This window comes from Myotis lucifugus, unplaced genomic scaffold (genome assembly GCF_000147115.1).
Source record: "Myotis lucifugus unplaced genomic scaffold, Myoluc2.0 scaffold_629, whole genome shotgun sequence".
Classification (NCBI taxonomy): Eukaryota; Metazoa; Chordata; class Mammalia; order Chiroptera; family Vespertilionidae; genus Myotis; species Myotis lucifugus.
The window spans coordinates 64,092-91,121 of record NW_005871677.1 but is presented as its reverse complement, the minus strand read 5'-3'; the positions used below and the strand labels follow the sequence as shown (position 1 = coordinate 91,121).

The window sequence follows — 27,030 nt, the reverse complement described above, 5'->3', positions numbered from 1 at the left end:
CCCTCCGGGCCCGGGCCCCGCACCCCGGGTGCTTTCAGACCTCGGTAAGGGTCGGTCAGGTTGAACGCCAGGCTGGGCTTCAGGAGTTTGTAGTCGTGTAGAGAGAGGCCGCCCGGGGCCCGGCCGTATCCCGCCGCTGCGTATGAGTCGTCGTGGTAGAAGGGCTGTTCCATTTTAGTGCACATCCGGGCGGCCCGGGCGGTTTGGGGAGGTCCCTGCGGGGCCGCCCCGGGCCTCGCTGCTGCGAGCGAGCGGTGCGCTGTCTTCGGCGGTGGCTGGAAGCACTGGGCGCCGGGAAGCACGTTCCGGGGCTGGCGCCGATCGGGAGAGGCCCGCCGGCTGCCGTGCGCGGGAGCTCGGTGCGGCTTCGCGAGCCCCTCGGCCCCTCTCCGGTGCGCTCGCCTTCTCGGTGTCGCTTCCCCCGGCTTCCCCCTGTCCGCCGGCTCCGACGCTAGCCTGCCGCGCTCAAGGTCCAGGCCGCTCCGCCCGAGCCACCCGCCTTTATACGGCGACTGTCAGCTGCGGAAGCGCGCGCTGATTGGCCGCCGCGCGAGCCGGGCCCGCGCCCCCCTCCGGGAGCGTGGGGAAGGGGAGGAGGCGGCTCGCGTCACTGTCAGGAAGCGCGTGTCCTTGTAAACAGCGGCCACGGGCTGGGTGGTTTGGCGAGGCTGCAGGGGGAGGGGTTCAGGGGGACCCCTGGGCGCCCGAGGAAGGGGCTCCAGGGAGGGCGATGATACCCCTGGAGTACGAGGTGAGGGACACGAGGAACTGATACAGAGCAAGTGTGTGTGTGTGTGGGGGGGGTCCCCCAGTTGTGCACAGAAGGTCTGAGGGGCCGGTAGTATCCGAGAGGGGGTGGAGGGCTGTGAATACTCTGGGAGACCCCATAGAAGAGAGAAGGAAGGGTTAAGCAGGGAAAATGGGAGAGGGGTAAGGAGAGGAGACGCCTGGCTCAGGAATTAAGGGGGGTCCTGAGGACAGAGGGACTGAGGGACTGGCATTTTCACGGGAGGCGCTGGACCCAGGAAAAGGGATGAGTGTGGGGAGGGGGAGATGGAGTCCATGGGAGAGGCTGAGGCCTCCCGTAACTGGGAAGGAGGCTCTAGATAGGCAGGCAGTGAATGAGGGTCCTGGGGTCCACTGAGGGGACATGTGGGGGACAGGGAGACACGGTCACAGGTCAGGGTCCCTGGGGTCATTGGCGATGCCCTGATGAAGGAGCATGAGGAGGGTCGGGCCACCTTCAGAGCTGAGATGACAATGACAGAGGTCCCACTGAGACAGGAGGGAAGGAAGGGCCGTTGAGGACCCCGAGGAGTCGGACCACTGGGTCTTCCCTGATTGACGCCCGTCGTGTGGGTGACCTCCGGGCGCCTGCGTGCCCTGTCCCCATCCCGAAGTCCATCCCCAGGAACCTTGGGCTGGACCGACCCCGCGTCAGCTCCTTGTGCCTGGACCCAGCCCGGAGGCCGGGGCGCGGTCGCCCTACCCCACTCCTTCCTTAGAAACAGGCCGGGGAAGAGCTCCGCGGCAGGAAGTGTGGCAACAGCCCTGGGGGAAGGAGCCCGGCCCAGCCTCCGTCACTCGGTTCCTACGGGACCTTGCACCCCGCCCTGGGTCGGGCCCGGCTCTGCGCCTCGGAAGAGGAACCTGGGCGCGGGACCCCGCGGAGTTCGGGGTGCGCCCAACATGCCCAGCCTCAGAGGCCTCCCGTTACCGGCCCCCGCCAGCAATGGTTCAGCCCGCGGTGCCCACGGGCGATCTTGGAGGCAGGCAGTTTGGGAACGATTCCATTAGCCCAGCAGAGGGGAGCGGGTCCTGGTCGCCGTGGCAACACGCTGGAGTCCGCGCTCCTCTGGGGGGCGGTGCGGTCCCCGGAGTCTCCCCCTCGACGCCCATATAAGGGCACAGGAAGGGGTGGGGCCAGCGCTGTCCCTGGGCCCCAAGCTTGGAGCCGGGAGCCCGGGCATCTGCCAGGTCCCAGGGCGCGCCCGGGCCCCCGACGGCTAGTCCCGACCAGCCCCAGCCTCCACCCCCGGGCCCCAGCCACGGCCGCCTGGCCTGGCCCCACCTAGTCACTATGGGGCTGTGTGTTGCCAGGCCCGGCCCGACCTAGCCTGGCAGGTCCCCGCCTGCCCGCGGGCCTGGATCGGACTTCGCCCCTAGCCCGACGGGGCGCGGAGGGGGCGGGCAATGCCTCCAGGCGTCCCTGGCGCCTGGGCGGGCTGGCGAGGCTGACCCCTCCCTTGGGCGGGGTACCCATCCTTTCTGCCCGGAGATCTGGGGCCCCTCCCCACAAGCACCCCCAGGGTCTGGGGTGCCCTCTCCCACACTCATGTGGGCAAGGACTCCTACTCCTGTTTAAGTCTGGGGGTTTGGTCAACTATCCAGAATACCTTGTGGAGTCCCTCTCTCCCCAGGGTACCTCCTTCATCTGAAAGGACCTGAAAACCCAAGGGAAGAATCTTGGTGAACCCAGAAGCCCTTCCCCAGTAAGGACAGGGTGAAGGTTTAGATGGTGAGGCTTCTAGTCAGACTTAAAGTGGGACTTCAAAACAGTTAAGACGTGAGCCACTGGAGCAAGAGGTGGGACGCTGAGTCTCTCTGGGAGAGGCCTCTATCTTCTTGGATGATGGCAGTTTCTTTAGAGTAGAGAGATGCTGAGGGCTGGGGCTAGCCAGCCTTTGTAGGGCAGGTACAGAACTCACCAAGGGTGGAGGAGAGAAGGAAAATGAAAGAGGTTAAAGAGAAACTGAGCTATGTGGGGGCAAGGGGAAGTCCAACAGAGCAGTGGCTGTGGAGAGGAAGGTCCCCTAGAAGCTGGGGCATCCCTGTCTTTGGTCTTTGGAGGTACTTGTGACCCCTGGGTGCCCCCACCCTCCTTCCCTAGCTTGAACTGCTCCCCTCCCCCGCCCCAGGCTCAAGGGAGATTCCAGTGGCCGCTGAGTCTGGCAGGCATGCTGCCAAGGCCTGTGTCTCCCGCCCATGCTAATAACTGCAGCTGACATCTGGCCGGGGCCCTGTGGGGGCGGCGCAGTGGGCAGGGTTAGGGGGCTGGGCAGGTCTGGCCAGAGGGTATATCTCGGGAAGCCAACCTGCAGGTCCCAGGGGCCAGGAGGCCACAGTGAGTCATCCCTGGCCAGTGCTGAGGCTGGCCAGGCTAGGGGAGTCTTGGAGAGCCATGATACTGGCCCAGATGGGGTCGAGATGAAAGGAAAGGCACAGCAAAGAAAAATGGGTGAATGGGGGTGAGGGTCAGGGTAGGGAGAGATGGTCAGAGAGACAAACTGGGGGCAGGGTTAGCGTCATGCAGACAGACAGCAATGACACTTAAAATAGGCAGACAGAGAAATAATAATTATCATTTTAATAGCTAACACTTATATGGCTCTTACCATGGGCCAGACACTCTTCTAAGTGGTTTAAGTAGAGTAACTCATTGTCTGCTTCCAGCCACCTAGCAAAATGCATGCTATGTATCCCCATTTAACAGATGAGAAGACTGAGGTACGGGAAGGAAAAGAACTTGCTTGCTATCCCACAGCTATAAGTGCTGGCGACGAGATATAACCTGAGCTGTCTGGCTCCAGAGCATTAGCCACTCTACTGTGGATAATCAGACCAACTGTATGCCAAGCTTTTCAGGCCCTTTCACTTAGGGTCTTCTTTAATCCGGAGAGAAATGGAGTTGGGCACGTGGTGGAGGGATGCTGGTGGGAGGGGAGACAGGCCAGCATTTGGAGTGAGGTTGAGCGGCTCCATGCACTCTGCAAGGGTGTTTGAGCAGGGGGTGGGGAATGGGCCAGCCAGGGAGGGCGGGGGCCCAGCCCAGCTGGTACAGCCGGTTCCAGGCCCCTGCCAGTCTCACCCTTGTGGCCTGGGCACCACCCCCTCAAGCCGCCCCACTGGCGCCAAGGCCCCCAGGAGGAGGATAGCCCCCTCCCCCTCCTGGCCTGGGTGCCCAGATGCAGCAGGGGACTGCCCATCCCTTGGGCTCCAGACCAGCATCTGGAGGAGGACTCTGTGCCCAAGTTTCCCCCACACCCAGGGGCCCAGGGCCTCGGGTGGGGACAGGATAAGGGGGAAGTTCACGTACCCCACCCACGAGTCCCTCTGGGGCTTTCGGCTTTGACATGAGGGTCTCCTTCTTATAAATAGTCTGGTGACCCCCTCCTCCCTTGACCCCACTGACCAGTGGGGCCCTCACCAGGAACCTGGGCTGGGGGCTGCAAGTGAGTCAGCCCTGGGCAAACCAGGGCGAGAACCCACAAGTCACAGCACCCCAACCTCCAGAGTCCCTGCCCTGGGTGTGGACAGGCAGCCGTGCAGGAAGAGGCTGAGAATCACGAAGTCCTCCCTCAGGAACCCCTGCCCTGCCAGCTACCTCCCTCCCCCACCTCTGTGGTTTGGGGGTCCCTCATCCCCTCTGCTGGAGAGGAAGCTGCTGGGTTTTCTTGGAAGCAGGAAGGAGAGAGGCTGTCTCCTCAGGCTGACTCAGCTGTGCATGAGGGGAGTTTCCCATAAAACTAAGTCTGTCTCCCCCCACACACACTCCCGGTGAGGTCTTGAGGGGCCTGGGCCTTGCTGAGATTCTGGGTGCCCCCTTTACAGGGGATGTGCTAAGAAAAAAGGCCCACAGCCCACCAGGGACTGAGGCAGCTGAGCCAGGCCTCCCAGGAAGTGACAAATAGCAAGGAGGGAGGGAAGTTGGGGGTAATGTTTGGAGAGAGGAAGTTCAGGGATATCTGTGGGGGGAGGGGGGACAGAGACAGACTGGGAAGCCCAGAGCTCCATAGTAACTCAGATGGTCCAAGAGCATGTGTGCCTGGCTGGTTGGCTGTGGGGCTGTGGGGCTGCATATGACTGGCTTGTCAGGGTGTGTGAGGCCTGTCTCCCCAGTGCCTGTGTCTGTGTGTTGGCCCAACCCTGCAGGGCTGTGTAGGGCCTGTCTGCTTTGGGGGTAGGGAGGATGGTGGGTATGTGTGTATGGTCTATGGCAGCGGTCGCCAACCTTTCGGACCTCACGGACCACCAGTGGACCACTGGTTGGCAACCGCTGGTCTGTGGTATCAATTGCGTGTGGCTGGCCTATATGCATGTGCTGTTTGGAGATCATATGGCTAACTTATTCCTGTCTGGTGTGTATGTGTGTTTGTGTGTGTGAGGTCTGTGTGTGTGTGTGTTTTTGTCAGGGTGTCTCTGTGCCATTGTGTTTATGACTGTCTCACTGTGGCCTGTCTGGTGTGTGTATGTATGTGTGTGTGTATGTGTATGTGTGAACTCTGTGGCTGGTGTGTGTGTATGCATGCTAGCCAACAGGTTCTGTCAGGGTGTTTCTGTGCCAACATGTTTATGAATGTCTGACTGTGGCCTGTCTGCCTCTCTCTGCTTGATGTATCTGTCCAGATCATATGTGTAAATATGTCAGTTTGTCCTCTCCCATTTGTCCCATCTGTCAGTGGGCCTGACCTGTGAATGTTACCAGTGAGGCAGTGTGTACCTGTAAGTCTTGGTGTCCTTTGGAGCCTTCTGAGTGTGTGTACAACTTGCGGAGGGGCTGTCATTGTATGTGTGTGTCCTCTCCATCCATCTCAACATAGGTTTATGTTTTTCCCTTTTGCTTCTGAGTATCTTTTTGATGATCTTGCTAGTGTGTGAGTGGATGTGCACATGTTGCTTTGTCTTGTTGTTAGGTCTGACAATGTCTGAACACCCCTTGTACAGCTGGTGCTGAAAGTGACTGTCTCTCTCTGAGTCTGTCAACATGCATGTGTTGCCTGTTTATGTCTCAGGCCCAGCCCTCTGTGTGTCTGTCCTGTGTGTTTCTGGCCTGTCACATTTGTCGCCGCGTGTGTGTGACCATGCCACTGGATCGGCCAGCCTTGGTGCTCACCTGAATGTCTCTCTGTGCTTATGGCTAGTATGTCCATCTTTCCTGTACGCCAAATTGATTTATCCTTGTCACAAACACCCTGCCTGCGTGCTTCTGGCCTGTGGATGGCTTTGTGTGTTTGGCAGCATTTCAGTCTTGCTCCTGAGTCTGCCCTGCCACTGTGTCTGTGAGACAGCCGTTGCTGGGTCATCTTGCCCAGATGTGTGTCTGACCCTGTCACTGTGTCCCAGGTTGGCAGTCTCTCTGTGGCCAGGGGTATGTGTGTCTGGACTGGCTCTCAGAGTGACCGTATGTGTACACTCCTTGCCACCCCCCGCAAGTCTGGCCTCCCTGGGCCCTGTTTACTCTGCCCCTAGCTGACTTCTGCCCTGCCCTGGGAGGGGCTGACCCTCCCGTCTGGTCTGTCCAGCCAGCAGTCCACAGGATGTTCCCTAGACGCTGCTGCCTCCGCCAACATCCCTTCCCTCGGGCCACCCTTGGGTCAGGACCCAGGCGTCCAGGGTAGCGGGGGGGTGGGGCTGCAGCGTGGGGGCCTTGTCAAGGCCCCAGAATGAGGGTGGGGGTAGGGAGGCGACAGGCCCAACAGGTTCTGCTTCATTCCTGTCCCGCCTCTCACTTCCTGGGTGCCTGCCCAGGGCAGGGGTGGACAAGATGAACCCCAAGGCCTCGGAGTGCCTGGGTGGGGCAAGGCCTGCCTGGCAAGGACTTGCTCCTGCTAGACACCCTGACACTCAGGCCTGAGAGACAAGAGGAGCCTGGGTCCTTCTGTGGGCCAAGACCCCTTCCTGCTTCTGTGCCCAGCTCTGGATGCAAAATCTCATCCATTATTCACCTAATCTCCATAATGCCACTATGAGCTGGACATAACTCTCCCCCATTTTCAGATGGGGAAACAGACCTAGACAGCAAGGAGAGCAAAGGCAGGATCTGAACCCAGGTCTCGGTATGCCAGCCAAGACGGCCAGCCAGCGCACCAACCGCCTTCCTTTTTCTCTCTAAAAATGGTACATGTCGGGTGCAGTATGAACCTGGGCCCCCAGGAGGCTCGGCTCAAGGGGGCATGCGCCCAGCTTGCTCTGAGTCAAAAGGGGCCCCTGGATGAAATGAATAAGAAAACGGCTTTAACCGTTTCATCGCCATGAGAGGCTCTGCCAAAACTTCCTGTGGGCTGTGGGGGAAGGGCCGAGGGCTGGGTTCCGGGAGGCCTGGTGGGGGGAGGCTGCCAATTCAAGGGGGGGGGGGAACCCCTAGTGACCTTGGCTAGGGCCAGGCAGGGGATGATATCCCCTCCCCAACCCCCCGTTAGAGGGGAACCCCCTTCCCCAGAGCAGGAGGTCCTCAGGATATGGTTCTCAGCGCCCTTCCCTTTGAAGGGTCTGGGGATCTGCAACACCCCCTCACCAGCGATCTGAATCACTCCACAGGATAACCAAAAGGGGTGAGACATGGGAGCAGAAAGGGGTAGCAAGGTTCGCTGCGGCCAGGGGACCACCAGCCCGGCCTGAGTCAGAGGCCGGGACTCGCCGACCCCAACCCCCTTCCCTGGAGACCGGGAGCGGGAAGCGCGTGATCTGCCGACCAGGGAGCCGGAGGAAGCGCGGGAGCGGAGGACTCGGGGCTAGCGGCCGTCTGCAGGAAAGCTCCGGTTCCCATGGTAACCGGGGGGGGGGGGGTCTCGGTTCGACAGGGGTTCCTTCCCCGGCAGGGACGGCCCCCAGGCGCGGGGGGAGCCCCTGCGCTCCGTCGAGGGGCCTCGAGTTTCGGGTCGGGCAGGAAGGGGTTAACGGCGCCCCCCTCCCGGACTTCACCCGCGCCCGGAGCCCGGAGCCCCGAGGCCCGGGTGGGGCCGGGCTCTGCCCCTCGCGCCCCAGCAGTCGCCCCCGCACGCGCACACTCAGCCGGCCCATCCCTGTTCCCCGCGCTCGCTCGCACGCACGACCGCGTCGGGCTCCACGCACTCAGCGATCCCCGTCGTGTCTCACGTCACGCACGACGCACGCGCCCCCGCAGCCGGGGCGGGAGCCTTCCCAGCAGAGCCGGGCAGGATGCAGCGCGCCCGACCCCGTGTGCGCACATCGCTTCCCCACGGAGCGCTGTGTCCCGTGACTTGAGCGCGCCCCCCAGCAAGGTCACAGCCCGCCCAGGGCCCCCCCACCGCGCTCCCCGGGCCGGGAGACACCGGCCACGCGGTGGCAAAGCCGTCAGAGTCCAGCCAGCCCTGCAGCGGACGGGATGGGGTCACATAGACACAGACACACCTGTCACCCACCGTTTGTGGTGGGGACACAGACAGGCAGTCTGACAAAGCCACACCATCACCATCAAGACAAAGTAAGGCACGCCCTGGCTGGTTTGGCTCAGTGGCCAGAGCGTCAGCCTGCGGACTGGAGGGTCCGGGGTTCGATTCCTGGTCAGGGCACATGCCTGGGTTGCCGGCTTGATCCCCTGTGGGGGGCTTGCATGAGGCAGCCGATCAATGATTCTCTCATCATTGATGTTTCTATCTCTCTCCTTCCTCTCTGAGATCAATAAAAATATGTATATTTTAAAAAAGACAAAGTAAGACACAAAGTCTTGGACATGGAGACCCATGAGGCTCATCACAAACGGCGCATGAAGTCAAGTAGGGCCACAGGGACAAACCCAAAGGCCACATCCAGTGACATCCATATTATTGTGGGGACATGGACAAGCCAAGGACACATGACAGGATCACATGTCACAGAAAGATATATGATAGAAAGTAGGACACAGTCACACAGAAACACACCCTAAAGCCACATTGAGGTACTGGTTGTCACATACTTCTCACACAAAGAAAGACACAGGTATATAGACACAAAGCAAGGTCTCAATAGAGAGCATGTACCCCAGCCCCTGACAGCCCCCCAATCCCACACACCACCAAATCACACAGAGATAGCCTGTTGCATAAAATTCCCAGGGCTCCAAGACATACCAAGACACACACCTACATGTGCATACAATCACAAACACACCATCTCATACCTACAAAATGTGAGCACGCTTTACATGGACTCAGACATACAGATGTGAGGAGGGGGACAAGATGGAAGTTTCTGGAGCGATGTGTCTGGAGTGCAGAGCGCCTGTCAGAGTCCCCCATGGTATGTGGCGTGGTGTCCACACTATAGCTGTAGTCAGCCCTGGGGGAAGGGCACCATCCTCCAATTATACGATCCCAGGGTCCCCATCCCAGCCTTCATGACTGGGTCTCTGCCCAGATGTGAAGGCTGGAGGGTGCGGGCGGGGGTCCAGCTGTGGCCGCAGGGAGGGGTTGAGTCACCGGCTTCCCAGCAATACTTCACAGGCTGGGCCCAGCTGTTCCTGGAAACAGGAGGGGGTGGGGTCCCCAAACTAGCTGGGGGCTGCTGGCCCAGACCTGTACACTCTGTTCCTATGAAATGGGGGTCTCCAGACCATCCCCACATTTGGGGGACTTCCCCCACCAAAAGTGGGGGGTTGCATCCTTCCCCCAAATACAGAGCCCCTGCCACAAAATGAGGGCTTTTGACCTCTTTCATTGATCCCCAACAGTATGACTCCCTGCATCCCATTATAGCAATCACTGCTCTTCTCTGCCCACATTGGAGCTCCCTTTCACCCCAAACATGAGATTCCTGCTGCCCCAGATGGAGGGTTGTGGCTCCTCTCCCAAATTGATGGCACACGGACCTTTCTTTAAATATGGGGATCCAGGTCACTTGTTGTCTAGAATGCCCATCCTATCACATCAGCATTAGAACAATTCAAGACCATGCTCCAAATATTTGAATTCCCGGATTCCTTTTAAACATCAAGATCTCTGCGGCTTCTGTGAACATTGGGGACCCCAACCTAAATATATGGTGATTCCAGTATGTCCCCAAACATTAGGCAACCAGGTCCTCTCACCAACACTCCCACCCTCCAGCCCCCATCCTTGTTCAGCAACAGCCCTAGTTCCTGGCTCACCTTCCACTTCTACCCGGGGCCAGGATGGCCCATTTCCCCCTATTGGCGGCACCCTTCCCTCCGGTGGGTGCGGGACGCCGGAGCCAGCCGCAGCGGTTCCCACGCCCGCCGGAAGGCCGCCCGGTCCGGAAGCCAGCACAGCCTGCGGGCCCCGGGCCCCTTCCCCCATCTCCCCCTCCCACCCCAACCCCCCCAGCTCCCAGGGGCTGGAGGCTGAAAACAACACGGGAAGGGGACGTGGGGGTGTGGACGAGCCTCCGAGTGGGTGCGCGCGGCTGCGCATCTCAGTGGGCCGGGACCGCGTGTCTGGCGGCAGAGTGCGTGTTTGTGCGAAGCGGCGTGGGGGCTGCGGTCATCCTGCCAAACCCGCTCCGCCGCAGGGCTGGCGGAGCCGGACTCTGCGTTGCCGGGATCAGCGCCCCTCCCCTCAGACCTAGACCCAGCCCCGAAGCAGAGCCCGCCCTCCCCTCCGGGTACAGCTAATAACCTCTAATTACTGCTCGTTATGTCGCCCGCCCGGGGGGAGGGGCTTTCGGAGAACTCGGGCGTCGGCGGGCGCCGGCTCTACCACTCCTCCCGAAGCCGGGTCCACCCAGAGCCTCTGTTTCCCCGCCGGTGAACCGAGAATTAAAACACCACTTGCCATCTAGAGTCCCGGGGAGATTCCAGCCGCTTACATACGAAAATCGCGAAGCGCAGGGACTGTATACTGTAGGCACTCAATAGATGGTGGCTGCGATTGTATTGTTAACTGCTTTGGTTCTCTTTCCTTTGAGCCCCCTCCCTAGGCCGCCTTCCTGCGGCCTGAGCGCCCCCTGGTGGGCGCGGGGACCCGGGCGGCCTGGCCTGGGCTTTGAGACCCGAGGACCCCTGCCCGGAGCTCGGGAAGGTGAAGGTGCGGGGAGCCCCGTGGAGGACGGATCCAGGCTGCGCAAGTGTGTTTGTCCATCATCACCAGGACGTTGTCTGGCTAAATCACCCTGTCCTCGACCTAGGACCACATCCATGTCTCCTTATCTACCCCGGGCAAGACTCCCGAGGCACCTCCACCAGACAGACCCCTTTGAGACCCCCCGCTCCAGGTCCAAAGGATGTGTAATGGCTGCCCCTTCCCCGCGCAGACAGAATTCCTCCCGGCCGAAGGGAGGCTGAGGAACGATCCTGAGGTCCCCGCTACTCCCCCCCAGCCCCCCATCTAAAGAGCAGGGTGAGACCGGAAGCGCAAGGTTGGCGCAGACTGACCCCTAGCGGCAGGGCGGGCGCCCGAACGCTGCCCGGAACCAAGATGGCCGCCCTGGAGGCCTGAGAGGGCGCCGGGAGGCGATCACGTGTCAGGGGCGGGGCCTGGCGCCTAGGGGGCGGGGCGGGGCGGGGCGGCGCTCTAGGCCGAGCGGGAGGTCGCGGTTGCGGGCGCTCGCTGGTGGCGGACCTGGAGGAGGCTGCGGTGGCGGGGCTCCACGGCCGGGGTCAAATCCGATCGGGAGCCATGAGCGTGGACAAGGCCGAACTATGTGTGTCTCTGTTCACCTGGGTAGGTCGGGGGTGGGGCCAGGGGCAGGTGAGCGCCCGTTCTTGCCGCCCGGGAGCCCGGCCTTGGTTCAGCTCACCTTTCGTCCTGGGGCTGGGCGGAGGAAGGGGGTCGTCGGCTTGCTGGGCCGTTGGACTCTGGCCTGAGCACCCGCCCCTGTCACGTAGAAGGTCTGCGTGGACAGGACAGGTGAGGTCCCGCCCCTTCGTTACTGGGTCACGTGGGGCCGGGCCACAGGTGAGCTGGCCTCGTGACCCGTCGCCTGTGGGAGCAGGTGATTTGGTTCCGCCTTGGCCTGGTCGCGGGAGGTTGGTGGGACGGAGGTGAAGTGAGGCCACGCCCCCTCCGGTCCCAGGTGAGCAGAGGTCACTCCCCCAAGGACCTGGCTTGTGGAGCAACAGGCCAGCTCCTGTTCAACCGTGCAAGCTCAACTGTGTGAAGTTCACGCTGACCGACAAAGTCTGCAAAGGGGAGTGGCTCAGTGACCCAGGCCCTGACGCTGCCTGTTGCGCTCTGCTCTTCCCCACAGTTGCAGACGTTCCCCGTCCCATCCCCCTGTGCCAGCCCCCAGGACCTGAGCAGTGGCCTGGCCATAGCCTATGTGCTGAACCAGATGTGAGTGAGGCTGAGGGGGAGGGCCCCAGAAAGGTCTCCCAGCAGCTCATTCCACCTTCTCACCTCCAGAGACCCTTCCTGGTTCAACGAGGCCTGGCTCCAGCGCATCTCAGAAGACCCAGGTCCCAGCGGGAGGCAGAAGGTGATAGGTGGACTCGCCTGGGTTCAGACTGGTGAAGAGATGATCAGAGAAGGGTCAGATAGACATATTTCCTGGGCGATGGACAGACAGACCTGGTTAGGAAGAGGGATAGATGTCTGGTGATCAGCCAACTTTATTCCATTCATCTATCGAGCAGGCCTGGGCATGCCACAAGGAATAACAAAAACCTGCATGCACAAACATAAATGTTGACTTCCAGTGGCAATATGTTGTGTGAAGACAATAAAGCAGGCCAGGCGTGAGAACAACTGGGGGTTGGTGGACGGTCACTCCAGATAGGCTGATCTCCGTGTAACATTTGGGGGAACAGTATTCCAGGCTAGGGAAGAGCAAGTGCAAAGGCTCTGAGTTGGGAATGAGCTTGGTGTGACTGAGGAATGGTAGAGGAGTCTGAACAGGAAGCAAAGGAATGGTATGTGAGAGCTTCAGGGGCCTGGCGGGCTGGGGCAGGGAGGTGGGTTCTAAGTGCTGTGCAAAGTCAAGGAAGGGTTTTAGAAAAGGAAAGACACAACCTGGCTGGGGCTTGACAAAGCTCCCTGACTGCTTCCAGAGGAATGGAAAGTGGAAGCTGGGGTAGGGCTGATGCAGTAATGCAGGGAAGAGGTAACAGTGGCTGGGGCCAAAGGGTGGTGGGACAGACGGTGATAAGTGATTGGATTCTGGGGACATGGGAACAAGATGAGCAGGTGGATAAAAAAGGCAGGCAGGCAGGCAGGCAGGCAGGCCAGGCCTAGGAGAAGGGACATTCAGATGGAGAATGAGGCCAAACAGGATGAGATGACCAGGGATTGGCAGGGGAGGTGGAAAAAAAAAAGGATGGGGAAGATAGATTCAGGGTGAGGGCTGCCTGGCACCTTCTGGGGGGGCTCTGGGACTCTGGAGGGGGGGCAGCCTGTAGGGTGGGATTATAGGAGAAATGGCTTTGGGGACAGGAGGATGGAGAGGGTCTCAAGGTGGATCATGGAGGCCTTGAAGGCTGCCCTCAGAGGGCCCAACTCATCTCAGCGCCACCCCATTTCCCTCCAGCTCGTGATCAAATTCCTTGTCTCTCCTCAGGTCAGCAATCTGAAGATAATCTTACAGAGCCTGGTGGAGTACTCCCAGGATGTGAGTAACTGTAAAGGGATTTAGGGGGTTGTATTGGGAGGCGGGGACGAGTCTGTGAGCCCCTGACACTCACCCACCCACCCACCCCTCCTCCCACCTGTCCTCAGGTCCTAGGACATCCCATTTTGGAGCAGCACCTCCCAGATGTGAGCCTCATTGGCCAGTTCTCAGACCCTGGAGAGCTCGGCAAGCTGCTTCAGCTGGTGCTGGGCTGTGCCATCAGTTGCGAGAAAAAGCAGGGTATGGGGGTTAGGGGGTCCCTAGGGGGAAACCCGAAGAAATCCTCCTCCCCAATCTCAGTCTCCTCAACCTTGACCCCCAGAGTACATCCAGAGAATTATGACGCTGGAGGAGTCGGTTCAGCATGTGGTGATGGCAGCCATCCAGGAGGTAGGAGGGGTGCCCAACATGGCAAGGAGCTGCAGGGGAGGGCACATCTCCAGGGCAGAGGCAACGGCCACAGGCTCTGCCCTGGTGAGGTCGGGCCTTTGCCTGGAACTCAGCTGGCCAGATTTCCCTGTCTCATATCTGCCAGCCCTCCCAGCTCTAAGTCACGGTCAAAGGGCCAGTCTTCTCTGTGTGCTGGACCCTGGCAGGGGGGCAGCCTGTAGGGTGGGATTATAGGAGAAATGGCTTTGGGGACAGGAGGATGGAGAGGTTCTCAGGATGGATCATGGAGGCCTTGGAGGCTGCCCTCAGAGGGCCCAGCTCATCTCCGTGCCACCCCATTTCCCTCCAGCTCATGATCAAAGACACCCCTGGTACCCTGTCACAGGAGACATATGGGAACTTTGACAGCCAGGTAAGGGGTGGGGCACCTGGTTAGGGTACCAACCCCATTACTGATTCTCTGAGCTGCCTGAGTAGGAGGGGCTTGTGTTTGAGCCTGAAAACCACCCCCATCCCTCAGGGGCCCAGCCTCTTTTCCTGGGTACCCAGGATTCCCAAACAACCTTGCTCCAGGATCCTGAGGTCCCAGCTTTCTCCTAGATCCTGAGGGTTTCTTGAATCCCTCCTCTCTGCCCCTAGAGATCCCAGCCTCCTTCCCCCAGTCTCCTCCCCTCCATTCCTGAGTTCCTTGCCGCCCCCCTATCAGTCCCGCAGGTACTACTTCCTGAGTGAGGAGGCTGATGAGGGGGACGAGCTGCGGCAGCGCTGTCTGGACCTGGAGCGGCAGGTGGGGCTGAGGTGGGGACAGGTGCTTCTAGGGCAGGGTTATCTTGCATAGCCCCCTTCTCAGCTCTAGCTCACTGTGCCCGCTGCCCACAGCTGGTGCTCCTGTCAGAGGAGAAGCAGAGCCTGGCGCAGGAGAACGCGGTGCTACGGCAGCGGGTGGGCCAGCCAGAGGGCGAGGTCGCCATGGGCCTCACTGCCAAGAAGCTGCTGCTGCTACAGTCCCAGCTGGAGCAGCTGCAGGAAGAGAACTTCAGGTGTGGGCTGCTGGGGTTGGGGCCAGGCAGGTCAGGGGGTTGGGGTGGGTGCGGTCCCCTCACATGCCCACCCCCACCCCCCAGGCTGGAGAGCAGCAGGGAGGATGATCATCTGCGGTGTGTGGAGCTGGAGCGGGAGGTCACTGAGCTACAGCAGCGGAACCAGGCCCTGACCAGCCTGGCCCAGGAGGCGCAGGCCCTGAAGGATGAGATGGATGAACTGCGGTGAGTGGTGGGTCTCTGGGTCCCCACCGCACACCCCCATTGCCAGAGTGCCCCTCTGATGCCACAGGACCTCTGTAACCCTGAAATGCCCAGTAGACCCCCATAATGCCCTCTAGACTCCATGCCATCCTAAACCCCACTGCACTGTTCTGGACTCTGCCACGTCCTCTGGATATCACCAAGCCCCCTGATCCATGGTGTCTCCCAGGACCCACCCAGGGTCCCCCTGTTATCCCATGTGGTATCACCCAGACCTCATAGCATCCCTGTGATCACAGCAAGCCCAAGCCCCCCACAATGCTCCCCAGATCCCACTACATCATTCTGAGTCTTATCTTATTTTTTTAGAGCGAGAAAGAACATCGAAACATCAATGTTTGTTGTTCTACTCATTCATGCTTTCACTGGTTGTCCTAACCGGGGATCAAACCCGAAATCTTGGCGCATCAGGACAATGCTCTAACTGAGCGATCTGGCCAGGGTGCCCCAGCCCATGCCTCGGGATCCATGGTGCCCTCCAGGACCCCGCAGTGCAGCAATCTTGCCATCCCTTGTAATTCCCATTGTGCCCCCCATGACACGACTCTACGTGACTTCACAGTACCCTGGCAACCCCTTTGTGCTTAGTGGGCCCCCACAGCACTCGCCCCCTCCCTCGACCTCACTGTGCCTTCTGTAACCTCAAAGGGCTCCCCCGGGGCCCCACTTCTGTAATGTTAAAGTAAGTTCAAGGACCTCATAGTGCTCTGGCCCCAAAGCTCTCCCATGGCCCCACCATCGCCCCTGCACCCACCGTGCTCACATCAACCCCTCAGTCACCTCATGACTCCAGTGTCCTTGGGGCTCCTCCATCCCTCTGGGCCCCCATTATTTTCCCTGTAACCCCACAGCCATCCTGTGTCCCCACCACGGTGCCACCACTGAGCATCCCTGATTGTGACCCTGGTTAGCATTGACACCTAGGCTCCCTTTATGCCCCCTAGCACCAGGCCCAGGCTGACCATGATCTTCAAGACCCACCATCTCTAACTCAGATGCCCCCAGGCCGACATGATCCCTTCTGCCTTGAGGGCGTTGCGTCCAAGCTAAACCCTGACTTCAGATCCCAGCCACCTCTCCCACTTGCCCCCTCCCCCAGCCAGTCCTCGGAGCGTGCTGGGCAGCTAGAGGCCACGCTGAGCAGCTGCCGGAGCCGCCTGGGAGAGCTCAGGGAGCTGCGGAGGCAGGTGCGGCAGCTGGAGGAGCGCAACGCTGGCCACGCAGAGCGCACGCGGCAGCTGGAGGAGGAGTTGCGCAGGGCTGGCTCTCTGCGCGCCCAGCTGGAGGCGCAGCGGCTGCAGGTGCGGCAGGGGCTGGGGTGCCTGGGAGCCTGTACCTGCATCTGGGCCCTCCTGGCTCACTCCCTTCCCTTTGGGGACCCTCACGTGGTGCTGAGCCCCTTAGAGATGAGTGGTCTCTATTGTTTATATATATGGTCACGCCCTTTAGGCAGGCCAGCTGCTCTCTAGGTTTTGGGCCTTGCTCCTTATCTGAAGCTCAGCCCCTCCAATTCTTTGAGGCTGGGTCCTCTGGCCCTGCCCCTTCACCTTAACACCTTAAAAAAATTTTGTTTTTAAAAATTTCAGAGAGGAAGGGAGAGGGAGAGAGAGAAACATCAATGATGAAAGAGAATCATTGATTGGCTGTCTCCTGCATGTCCCCACTGGGGATTGAGCTCGCAACCCAGGCATGTGCCCTGACTGGGACTCAAACTGTGGCCTCCTGGTTCATAGGTTGACACTCAACCACTGAGCCACGCCGGGCACCTTTTTTTTTTTTAATCCTCACCTGAGGACATTTTTTCCATTACTTTTCAGAGATAGTGGGAGGGAGGAAGGGAAGAGGGGAGAGAAACATCGATGTGAGACAGACACATCGACCGATTGCCTCCTGCACATGCCCCAATGGGAGGCAGGGAGCAAATCGCAACCCACTTATGTGCCCTTGACCGGGAGTTAAACCTGAGCCCCTTCAGTGCTGGGCCGATGCTCTAACCACTGAGCAACCAGCCAGGGCCCTGCCCCTTTACCTTGAACTCAGTCCCTGCCCCTCTTCCCACTCTGCCATCCTTACACCTCCCCTCTGTTCAGGTTCAGGAATTGCAGAGCCAGCAGCAGGAGGAGGCCATGAAGGCTGAAAAATGGCTATTTGAGTGTCGCAATCTGGAGGAAAAGTATGAGTCGGTAACAAAGGAGAAAGAGGTGAGGCTGAGGTCCTACCACACAAGCCCCCCTCCCCCCATCCACCATGGGGTAGCCCACTCGAGTGGGCCTCAAGTGGTGTCTTGCACCCCTTCCCTCCAGCGGCTGTTGGCTGAGCGGGACTCACTGCGGGAGGCCAATGAGGAGCTGCGCTGTGCCCAGCTGCAGCCTCGGGGACCGAGCCAGGCTGGTGAGTTTGGGGCCCATCCCGGGATCCTGGGAGTGTGTGTGGCCTGGGGTGCTGTTAGGCAGGCAGAAAAGGCAGTGCCTCGGGGCCTGTCTAGGCTGGGAGCAGAACTCGGTCCTGCTGGAGGGACACTAGAGGGGCAGGCGATAGGCCGACAGAAGGTGGGAGCTGTCCTCCTGAGCTCAGGGTGGGCCAGGCATCACGGCTCCTTGCCAGGCTGGAGGTAATGGTGGGGGCTTATGTCAAGCCAGGCTTTTGTCTGCACTTGAGCCCTCAAAGATGGTTCTTGGCCCCAGCTGGTTTGGGTCAGTGGATAGAGCGTTGGCCTGTGGACCAAAAGGTCCCAGGTTCGATTCTGGTCAAGGGCACGTACCTCGGTTGCAGGCTCCTCCCAGGCTCGGGCCCTGGTTGGGGCTCATGCAGGAGGCAACCAATCCAATCGGTGTGTTTCTCTCACATCAATATTTCTCTCTGTCTTTCCCTCTCTCTTTCACTCTCTAAAAACTAATGGGAAAATATCCTCGAGTGAGGATTAAAAAGAAAAGATGATTCTTGGACAGAGGATCTTAAGGATGGGAGTGGAGGCCGTGCAGCTACCTGAAAACGTTTCTCACATTCTCCAGACCCCTCGCTGGATCCCACCTCACCGGCTGTGGAAAACCTGGCAGCAGAGATCCTACCTGCCGAGCTCAGGTATCCTGGGGTCACTCAGAACTTTGGCCACACCCTGGCCTGCCAGTGCCACCCTCAGCCCCGTCCCCAGTGCAAGCACCTGCCATAACCCAGCCAGCTCAGTTCCCAAGTCCTACCTGGACTCCTAGGCCCACCCACTCCGAATTCTGCTCTTACCTTTCGGGGGCTCTAGCCCTCTCGGCGGCTTGCCTCTCCAGGGTCCATCCTCAGTGCACAAAGCAGGTCCAACCCATCTGCTCCACCAGGCACACAAAAATCCCGTGCCCCAGCCCTGCCCATATTGGGTTCTGCTCCCAGGGCACAGCCCTGTCCTCAGTGCAGCTCCTGCTAATTCAGTGCCCTGTGCCCTGCCCAGAAAGGCTCTCCCATCGCAGCTCTTCCCGTTCCTGCGTCTTCCTTCCCCACAGCCCCTTCCCTACGTGTTCAAACCAGTTCCTGTAGCCCCTCCCTCGCCCAGCATCGCCCCTAGGCCCAGCTCCTAGGCGGGCCCACTTTGGTCCCCAGAGCTCCACTCAGAATACCTAGGCCCGGTCCCCAGGACTCTAGGGCTGCCCTAGGGTCTGGCCGGGCTCCTCCCAGGGCCCTGTCCCTTTCCCGGTCCCCTCCGCCAGCTGCGGGGTGACTGGTCCCAGCAGCGTTCTCCCCCTGGGGTCTGGTCCGCAGGGAGACGCTCCTGCAGCTTCAGGGAGAGAACAGGCGCCTGTGCCAGCAGGAGGCGGCCGACCGGGAGCGGCAGGAGGAGCTGCAGCGCCACCTGGAGGAGGCCAACCGTGCGCGCCACCAGCTGGAGACGCAGCACCGGTGAGCGCGGTGGAGGGCGGGGAGGCGGTGGAGACCTGCGGCCAGGCACTGAGCGGCCACCTACCCCGCAGGCTGAACCAGCAGCAGCTATTGGATCTGCGGGTCCAGGTGGAGGACCTACAGAAGGCACTGAAGGAGCAGGGGGGCAAGAGCGAGGACGTGAGTGCCCACCTCCTTCCTGCCTGGCCCTCCCTCCTGTCCCCTAATAACCCTCTTTTCTTCCCCACCTGCTGCCCGATGCCCCACGCAGTCCATTGTAAGTACCATGGGCCCCGGGGTGACACCTCTGTCCTCACCCCAGAAAAGGCTTGGGGCCTCCGGACCCCACTCACCCCACCCTCTTCTCTTCCCTAGCCGGCCCTACTGAAGAGGAAGCTGGAGGAGCATCTGTGAGTCCCAGAGGGATGGCTCTCCTAGTGGTGGGGAGGCCGGGGCAAAGGTGTGGTGGATGGGAGGTGTCATGGAGAGTCCTCTGTGAGGCGAACCAGTCAGCAGAAATACAGACTGAAAGTTGGGATCTAGTGGGGCCTCAAGGCCACGGGAAGCAGTAAAGACTGTTTTGGGGAGCAGTGGAGAAACCACAGAGAATTTCATCAAAGTCTCTCTTTGCTGAAAGCGATAGTCATCTTTTACTTTTTACATTATTAAAAAAACTATTTTAAATAGTGATCACATTTATAGTTTAAAAACCAAAATGTATATCTCCAGTGTCCCCTCCTCCCCCGACTACCCCCACCCTGACTCATTTCCACCCTATTCTACCCCCATTCCTATTAGTTTATTATGGCAATCCCTCCAGAGGATTTTTTCCTTTTCTTTTTTCAGTTACAGTTTGCATTCAATATTATTTTGTATTCGTTTCAGGTGTACAGCCTAGTGGTTAGACAATCATTTATTTTATAAAGTGTTTCCCCCTCAAGGCTTTTTAAAGCAAATACAAACAAATATGAATATTGATTTTAATTTTCTGTCCTTATTTACACAAAGGTGGTATAATACGTGCTAGTCTGTACTTGCTTTTCCTATTTAAGATGACAGAGAAATTTCTCCAAATAAATCATCATTATTTTTTATAAATATAGCAGCCTGGTCCTGGCCAGGTGGCTCAGTTGGTTGGAGTGTCATCCTGTGCATCAAAAGGTTTCGGGTTCAATTCCTGGTCAGGGCATGTATGGGAGGCAACCAATCGATATTTCTCTCTTCTCTCTCCCCTTCCTCTCTCTAAACTCAACAAACATATCCTTGGATGAGGATAAATATATATACAGCGGCCTGTGTCAGCTGGGTTTCCATGGGGAACCTAGGCCTTACTGAAAACGATTTGGGTGGTGGCTTTCTCAGTTCTGACCAAGGATAGAATGTAGCTGAGGCTCACACGAGCACAGAAAAAGTTATTTCCTTACAGAGGCTGGATACTTGGAGGCATTAGAGCTTAATGCTCCTATAAAATTCTGGGCCAGAAGGGCTGGTCTGTAGCATTTTCTGTGAAGATCATAGTGTATTTAACTTGTTCTTTTTTTTTTAAAATATATTTTATTGATTTTTTACAGAGAGGAAGGGAGAGAGATAGAGAGTTAGAAACATGGATGAGAGAGAAACATCGATCAGCTGCCTCCTGCACATCTCCTACTGGGGATGTGCCCGCAACCCAGGTACATGCCCTTGACCGGAATCGAACCTGGGACCCTTCAGTCCGCAGGCCGACGCTCTATCCACTGAGCCAAACCGGTTTTGGCTAACTTGTTCTTTCTAGGTATTTACAATTTCAAACAAGGCAACCGAGTGTAAAACCTTGCATATGCATTGTTTCACCTGTGTGCAAATATATCACAAAAGTGGAACTGGTGGCTCAGGGGGCACATGCCTTTGTAGTTTCAGTAGATGTAACTATTAGGTGTTATACTATGTTTCACGTTCAATGCACAATAACAGTGTCACCTCCAGAGAGTGTTATTAAATGGTTTGTGTTTTGCCACTGGTGGCAAAGGGCACTAAACATAGGTACAACTTATAGTTTGCATTTCCTTTTGTTACAAGAGATCTGCATTCTAGAAAGATCACTGGCTGTTGGGTGGGGCATGGAACTGAGGGGCTGAGAGTAGAACAATCCCTCCAGAGGGTAGTGGTGGCTGGATCAGAATGTGAGCTGTGAAATAGAAGTGGACAGAGGGGGGGCTGGTCTAAGGGCCACCTGACTAGGGGTCTGGAGGGTTGTGGTTCTGGTGGCAGAGGAGGCAGTGGGGCCAGAGCACACAGCCGCTATGCTTGGGAGGCAGGTGGAGAGGCCTCTGTAGCCGGGCAGGGACACTTCCCGCTGGGAATACCTCGGTTGCCACCACCGCTGCTTGTCCCCTGCCCACAGGCAGAAGCTGCATGAAGCGGATCTAGAGCTGCAGCGGAAGCGCGAGTACATCGAGGAGCTGGAGCCACCCAGCGACGGCAGCAGTGAGCCGTGCTCCACAGCCAGGTGGGTGGGGGGGACCTGAGCTTGGCGTGCACCTGAGGGGCCACTTTGTTCCCCCAGCAGACCGGCGAATCGAGGAGCTTCAGGACAGCCTGCAGAAGAAGGACGCAGACTTGCGGGCCATGGAGGAGCGGTACCGCCGCTATGTGGACAAGGCACGCACGGTGAGGATGTTGAGTGACCTCCTGTCCAGCCGGCTGCCTCCCGCTGGGTCACGCCTCCCGCAGTTTGCACAGCTCTGCCCCCACCCCCAGGCCTGTCACGCCCCGTTATGTCACAGACTCTTACACCATCGCCATGAGTTGTCACACTCAACACACTCCACTGTGTCCAACAACCTGTGAAGCCAAGGTCACCTTGGCTGTATCTTCCCCAACCTCTAGGTCATACAGACCCTGGAACCAAAGCAGCGGCCACCTGGGGGGGTGCCTCCGGAACTCCATACCTTGAGGACACAGCTCCGGGAGCGGGAAGTCCGAATCCGACACCTGGAGGTGGGTGCCCTCATCCCTCCTCACTGCCCCCAGCATATCCAGGCCCTTGACTCTTGCATCCTTGGCAGATGGACTTTGAGAAGAATCGAAGCCAGCGGGAGCAGGAAGAAAAGTTGCTCATCAGTGCCTGGTATAATATGGTGAGTGCACCAGCGCCAGCGCTGGAGTGTGGGGGCATCCCCGGGGCTCATCTAATGCCAACCACACCCCTCTCTCCAGGGCATGGCCTTACAGCAGCGAGCGGGGGAAGAGCGGGCGCCTGCACATGCTCAGTCATTCCTGGCACAGCAGCGGCTGGCTACCAATGCTCGCCGTGGACCCCTGGGACGCCTAGCATACTTGAACATGCGCCCCGCTGACAAGCATTGATGGACCTCAGGATCCTGCCCACCTGCCCAGCCAGTCAGGGCTTAATCCTAGATCCCCCCAACTCCCCCAGGGCTCAGCATCATGCCTGGGTCAGCTGCTTGAGAGCCTTGAGGTCATGACCTGTGGCTTTTGTTCTCCCTGGTGAGACAAGCTACAGGACAGGGCGGGAGGCAGGTATGGGTGTGTTCTTTTTAGCAATGTGATTCTTACCCTTAATATTCTTCCTGAGGCTAATGAGCTGCCAGGATGGAGAGAGTGATTTTATATTTGAGAAGAAAAATAATAAAGATTTTCAATCTGCCCTGGCTGGACTCTGGGCACTGAGGTGGGGGAGAGAACATGGGTCCAGGACTCAGACCACTGCTTTTTAAGAAGGGCCTGGCTTGTGGTCTTACTAAAGTGTGAATGACTGATAGTACCCAGTGAGAGGTGAGTGTCATATTTGCATTTGTGTAACTGTGCGTGTGTGGTGGGTTTTAAAGAAGCTTCAGACAAAAATCTCTGCCTTATGAAGCCATTATTTCCAATGAAGGGAGACAGACAATAAAGGAAATAGATAAAATTTTATGTGAGAAGTGCAATAGAGAAAAATAAAGCAGACAGAAGTGATGGGGATGCAGGAGGTAGACTGTGATTAAATTTTTTTTATAAGTATTTATTTGAGCCCTAGCGGGTTTGGCTCAGTGGATAGAGTGTCAGCCTGCAGATGGAAGGATCCAGGGTTCCATTCCAGTCTAGGGCACATACCTTGGTGGCAGGTTCCCTGGTCCTGGTCGGGATGCATGCAGGAGGCAACCAATCGATGTGTCTCTCACATCAATGTTTCTCTCCATCTCTCCCTCTCCCTTCCACTCTGTAAAAATCAATGGAAAAATATCCTTGGGTGAGGATTAACAACAAAAGTAATAATAATTTATTGGAGCCAAATTGACAGCATGATGGGGAGCAAGATCTCAAATGCTCCAGGAAGTGGGGATTTGTAATAAAAGGCCAGCAAAAGAAGTCTAGCCAAGGAATTGATATAATTTAAGCAGAGACGTGAAGGCGAGTAAGGAAGGGGCCATGTAGGTATCTGGGGAAGAGCGATCCAGCCAGAGGGAACACCATGTCAAAGGCCCTGAGATGAGACCTTGCTGGGTGGGTTAGAGGGATAGTGTGGAGTGAGTGAGGGGAAGGGAGGAGACAAGGGCAGGGAGGTTGCTCAGGGCCTTGTGAGCTGCGGAGAGGACTTGAGCTTTTATCCTAAGTGCGGTGGGAGTCGTGGAAGCGTGTTATCTAATTTGGAAATAGATAAAATGGTCTCAAAATCGTCATCGTCCTCTCCAAAGGGGTTGATGAGCTGCTCTGCCACCTGAGTGGGGAGAAGGGAGGTAAGCGGAGACCTGAGAGCCCCTGCCCGCCCCACTCCCGGAGCCCAGGCTCAGGGCCCCAGCCACCTTGAGCCAGCCGGCATGGAAGAAGAACTGCAGCAGAGTGAAGACGGGCACAAACAGGTCAAGGTTGTGGTCTTTGTAGTCCTGTTCATAGGCTCCCCTTGGCTGCTGTGGGAGGAACTGACGGGGGGGTTAAGGCCAGAGCTGGGAGACTAGGGTGGAGGTCACTAGTCCAGCTGGGTGGGTGCATAACAGTGGTGGGGGCCCTAGAGGAAGGAGAAATGGTTGGAATCTGGATACAGTTTGAAGACCAAGCCAATGAGATTTGCTGCTGGGTTAGTGTGGAGGAGGGTAAGAGATGACTCCAGCTTTTAGCCTCATCATCTGGACGGACAGAGCCGACAGAGAGAGGTTGGGGAGCCAAAGGGGACTGGTTCTGGGACCTGTTATGTCCGAGGTGCCTGAGAGATCCCTACATGGAGACATTGAGAAGACAGTTGGATCTATGGGTCTAGAGACGGGAGGGATCCTGTGTGGACATCTAAATACAGAGTCATCAGCAGATGATTGAATTAAGACCAGGAGCACTAAAAGGGTATGTGAGAATTCAGGGACTTGGCGTGGAAAGGTTGCTTGTAGAATCATAAATCAAGGCTGGCAGCAGGAAGCTGTAGTCCTGGGACTGTGGCTGGTACATGAATGAGTAAAGTTGTGTGTGCTGATTGGGCCATTTCAGAGAGCAGACTTTGGAAAGAAGTGGGCGGGGCATCATGAAATAACCTGGAAATTTATTAAAATCAGACTTAGCATAATGTGTGGCAGGAGAAGTCAGACTAACAGCATTTGAGTAGAAACCACTAACATTTTATTGAGCACCTATTATGTACAAACGCTTTAAAGCTGTTATTTCATTCCCATCCTCACAACTCAAAGAGGTAGGCACTCCTATCTCCATTTTAAGGAAACAATAAAGGCAGGACACACATAGGGCCCTTCCAGGCAGTGGGGGGAGGGGGGAGTAGAGCTGGTAGGAAGAATGAGCTGCTCTAAGCTGGAAAAATCCCTTTGCCCTTAGCCCAGGGCCGCCCACAGGAGACACAGGCCAGACATGAAGACAGGAGCAGGGGTAGCAGGAACTGGTCTAAAGCCGGCGGATGAAATTCACGAGAGGCTTATGCGGACCCAGATGTCGGCGTGGGTGCGGCGTGGGTCTTGATTCCTTGTTCTTGGGGATCTTGGGCCCAAGGGCCTCAAGCTAGATTCTCCTCTTCCTCGCCAATGGGGCTGGGCAGCCAGGGCGGAGCCGGCCCTCTGGGTGCGGGCATGGACACTCTGGTGAAGGGCTCAGCGTCCAGCCCGGGGGCTGGCGGCTCTGGCCCCGTGTGGGGCTCGGGTTCCGGCTCTCGAAGTCCGGAGTCCAACAGTAGGTCCCCACAGTCACCCTCCGGGGCTACGCCATCGAGGACGCTGGTGCCCGCGCAGCTGGCGGCTGTGGACGCCTCCGACACGCCGCTGTTCTTGCGGCGCAACACGGACAGGCGCCGGCCCAGCTGGCTTCCTGCAGCCATGCCCGGGCCCACCGGCAGGAGGCGCTGCAAGAAATCGCCATGCGCCTCGCCCAGCGGCAAGTCCGCGCCGTCGGGCCGCTCAAACTGCATGTCCTCCTTGGCCAGCCTGTGGGATGGACGGACAGGGGGTCAGCCCTGCTACCTCGCCCCTCTCCTTGGTGGACAGGTGGGACCGAGGCCCACTGCTTTTCCTGGCTGCACTCACCCATTTGTCTGAAAGATTGTGGCCGCTCACCCAAGAGCCAGGCCTTGTCCTCTGGCTCTGCTCAAACTTAGGCCTCAAAGCCTTAGTTGTGGCATTGTATCGCCTCTGACCACCATCCAATCCTCACACACCTTAGCCCTTAGCTCTGACCCCAATTAGTGGCCTGATCCCAGACCTTGACCGCAATCACTCTCCTCATAGACTTTAGCTCTTAGCCCCAAATTTCCAGTTTAGCCGTTAGCCCTGTTGTGGGGTCCCAGAGACCCCCCTCAATTAGTCCCCACAGTGCCATAAGCCTAGCATCCAGCAGGCCCCCCCTCCCCTCCCCCCGCTGGCTCACGTGATGTCGAAGGTGGAGCCCTGGAAGGAGGGCTGCAGCCTCAGGAAGGCGGTGGCCGCGGTGTAGGGGGCCCGAGCCTCCGCTGTGTCCCAGTACAGGTCCTTCTCCAGCATGGCCAGGTCGTCGTACATCTCGTCCACGGCCAGCATTGACACCTGCAGCCGTGGACACGTGCTAGGCGGGGTAGCAGAGCACGGGCACCGAGGCCCGGGCCCTCAGGAGTGTGATGCCAAGGGGAGAAGGGTGGTTCAGAGGCGAGGCCTGGGCAAGTCGTGGCGGGGGTGAGTGAGGCCAGGGCCACCTGGGGAGCCTGGGTCTGGGCTCAAGGGAGTCTCACCTGGAAGTTGCGGTCGATCAGAAAGTTGGTCTCAAAATCGTCGTCGTCCTCTCCAAAGGGGTTGATGAGCTGCTCTGCCACCTGAGTGGGGAGAAGGGAGGTAAGCGGAGACCTGAGAGCCCCTGCCCGCCCCACTCCCGGAGCCCAGGCTCAGGGCCCCAGCCACCTTGAGCCAGCCGGCATAGAAGAAGAACTGCAGCAGAGTGAAGACGGGCACAAACAGGTCAAGGTTGTGGTCTTTGTAGCCCTGCGCAGGGTCTAGGAACTGGCGACCGATGACGCAGGCCAGGAAGTAACTGTACACTGCGATGGTCACCACCTGGGGGCAGCAGTGGCCAGGTCAGGGCTCTCCTGGCCTCGGGTTCTCGGAGAGACCAGGGCTAGGGTCAGGAGTCACTGTGACAGGGTCTTAGCTGGCCCTCCATGTCCCCTTGAGACCAGTGCGTCTCCTCAGGTCTACGAGGAGGCCACTGCGGGATTACCTGGGTGTAGACGAGGGGTATGTTGATCCAGTCGTAGTGAAAGAGCATCGAACACTTGCCCCGAAACACAGTCAGCTCCTGGGGGCAGATGCAAGTCATGAGCCGGCCTGGTTGGTGAGCTCACACGTGGGGATTAGTGTGGGTACTTAGTGTGGGATGGAGGTGAGTGGTCACCGTGTGTTTCTGGGGGCTCCAGGGAGAGTATTTAGTGGTGAGTGTACCCCTGGGGGGGGGGGGCATGAGATAGCTGTGCACCTGGGGGCTGCTAGGGAAGGGTGTTTGGAATCGGCCTCGTGGGAGGCGCGTGGCTCGTCGTCTGACGGTATAATGTCTCTGGTGTTTTGTATGAATGGCCAGCTGGCGAGCCCACCTCCAGCAGCAGTTTAAGGGCGCTGTTGTCCCGGATGCGGCCCTCCCGCCGGGCCTGTGCCGCCAGGTTAGAGAACCAGACGCAGGGCACCCAATACTTGTTGTAGGATGAGTTCAAGTTCTCAAACTTCTTGCGCTCCTCGCGGGTCATAAACCCTGGAGGGGTGAGACG

The 27,030-nt window shown here is 58.4% G+C and overlaps 3 protein-coding genes across 9 annotated transcripts in view; 1 reads left to right on the top strand and 2 right to left on the bottom strand.

Moving 5' to 3' along the window:
• JUNB (JunB proto-oncogene, AP-1 transcription factor subunit) overlaps positions 1-491 on the bottom strand; it is a 2,310-nt gene extending 1,819 nt beyond the window's left edge. The window contains exon 1 of the mRNA XM_006105055.3: positions 6-491. Coding sequence (XP_006105117.1) covers positions 6-185 — 180 coding nt within the window. The 5' untranslated portion in view covers positions 186-491. The remainder of the gene's footprint in view (positions 1-5) is intronic.
• A 10,755-nt stretch (positions 492-11,246) lies between these two features.
• On the top strand, positions 11,247-22,486 carry HOOK2 (hook microtubule tethering protein 2). Of its 7 annotated transcripts, none has more exons than XM_023746123.1 (22): positions 11,247-11,399; positions 11,926-12,011; positions 12,081-12,153; positions 13,231-13,281; positions 13,389-13,521; positions 13,604-13,671; positions 14,021-14,083; positions 14,378-14,458; positions 14,551-14,711; positions 14,796-14,936; positions 16,075-16,276; positions 17,066-17,176; positions 17,279-17,366; positions 17,987-18,056; positions 18,720-18,857; positions 18,929-19,016; positions 19,212-19,246; positions 21,220-21,302; positions 21,385-21,485; positions 21,705-21,815; positions 21,884-21,955; positions 22,035-22,486. In XM_023746123.1, the coding sequence occupies exons 1-22, from the start codon at positions 11,355-11,357 to the stop codon at positions 22,182-22,184; spliced, it is 2,151 nt and encodes a 716-aa protein (XP_023601891.1). In that variant the 5' UTR covers positions 11,247-11,354; the 3' UTR covers positions 22,185-22,486. The 7 variants fall into 7 exon arrangements, with proteins under 7 accessions (XP_023601891.1, XP_006105086.1, XP_023601893.1 ...); XM_006105024.3 differs by having other exon boundaries at positions 21,382-21,485; XM_023746125.1 differs by lacking the exon at positions 12,081-12,153 and having other exon boundaries at positions 21,382-21,485.
• Positions 22,487-24,399: 1,913 nt separating this feature from the next.
• The window catches only part of BEST2 (bestrophin 2), a 4,255-nt gene continuing 1,624 nt past the window's right edge, over positions 24,400-27,030 (bottom strand). Inside the window, exons 4-9 of the mRNA XM_023746119.1 lie at positions 26,860-27,027; positions 26,490-26,567; positions 26,174-26,326; positions 26,008-26,088; positions 25,671-25,825; positions 24,400-25,231 (exon numbers count right to left, since the gene is read on the bottom strand). Coding sequence (XP_023601887.1) covers positions 24,808-25,231; positions 25,671-25,825; positions 26,008-26,088; positions 26,174-26,326; positions 26,490-26,567; positions 26,860-27,027 — 1,059 coding nt within the window. The 3' untranslated portion in view covers positions 24,400-24,807. The remainder of the gene's footprint in view (positions 25,232-25,670; positions 25,826-26,007; positions 26,089-26,173; positions 26,327-26,489; positions 26,568-26,859; positions 27,028-27,030) is intronic.

Bases quoted from the DNA above. Each gene is read 5' to 3' on its own strand.
- HOOK2 (XM_006105024.3), top strand. From the start codon at position 11,355: ATGAGCGTGGACAAGGCCGAACTATGTGTGTCTCTGTTCACCTGG. The intron at 17,177-17,278 runs GTGAGGCTGAGG...CCTTCCCTCCAG, and splicing joins CGGTAACAAAGGAGAAAGAG to CGGCTGTTGGCTGAGCGGGA. The intron at 21,303-21,381 runs GTGAGCCGTGCT...TTGTTCCCCCAG, and splicing joins GCCACCCAGCGACGGCAGCA to CAGACCGGCGAATCGAGGAG.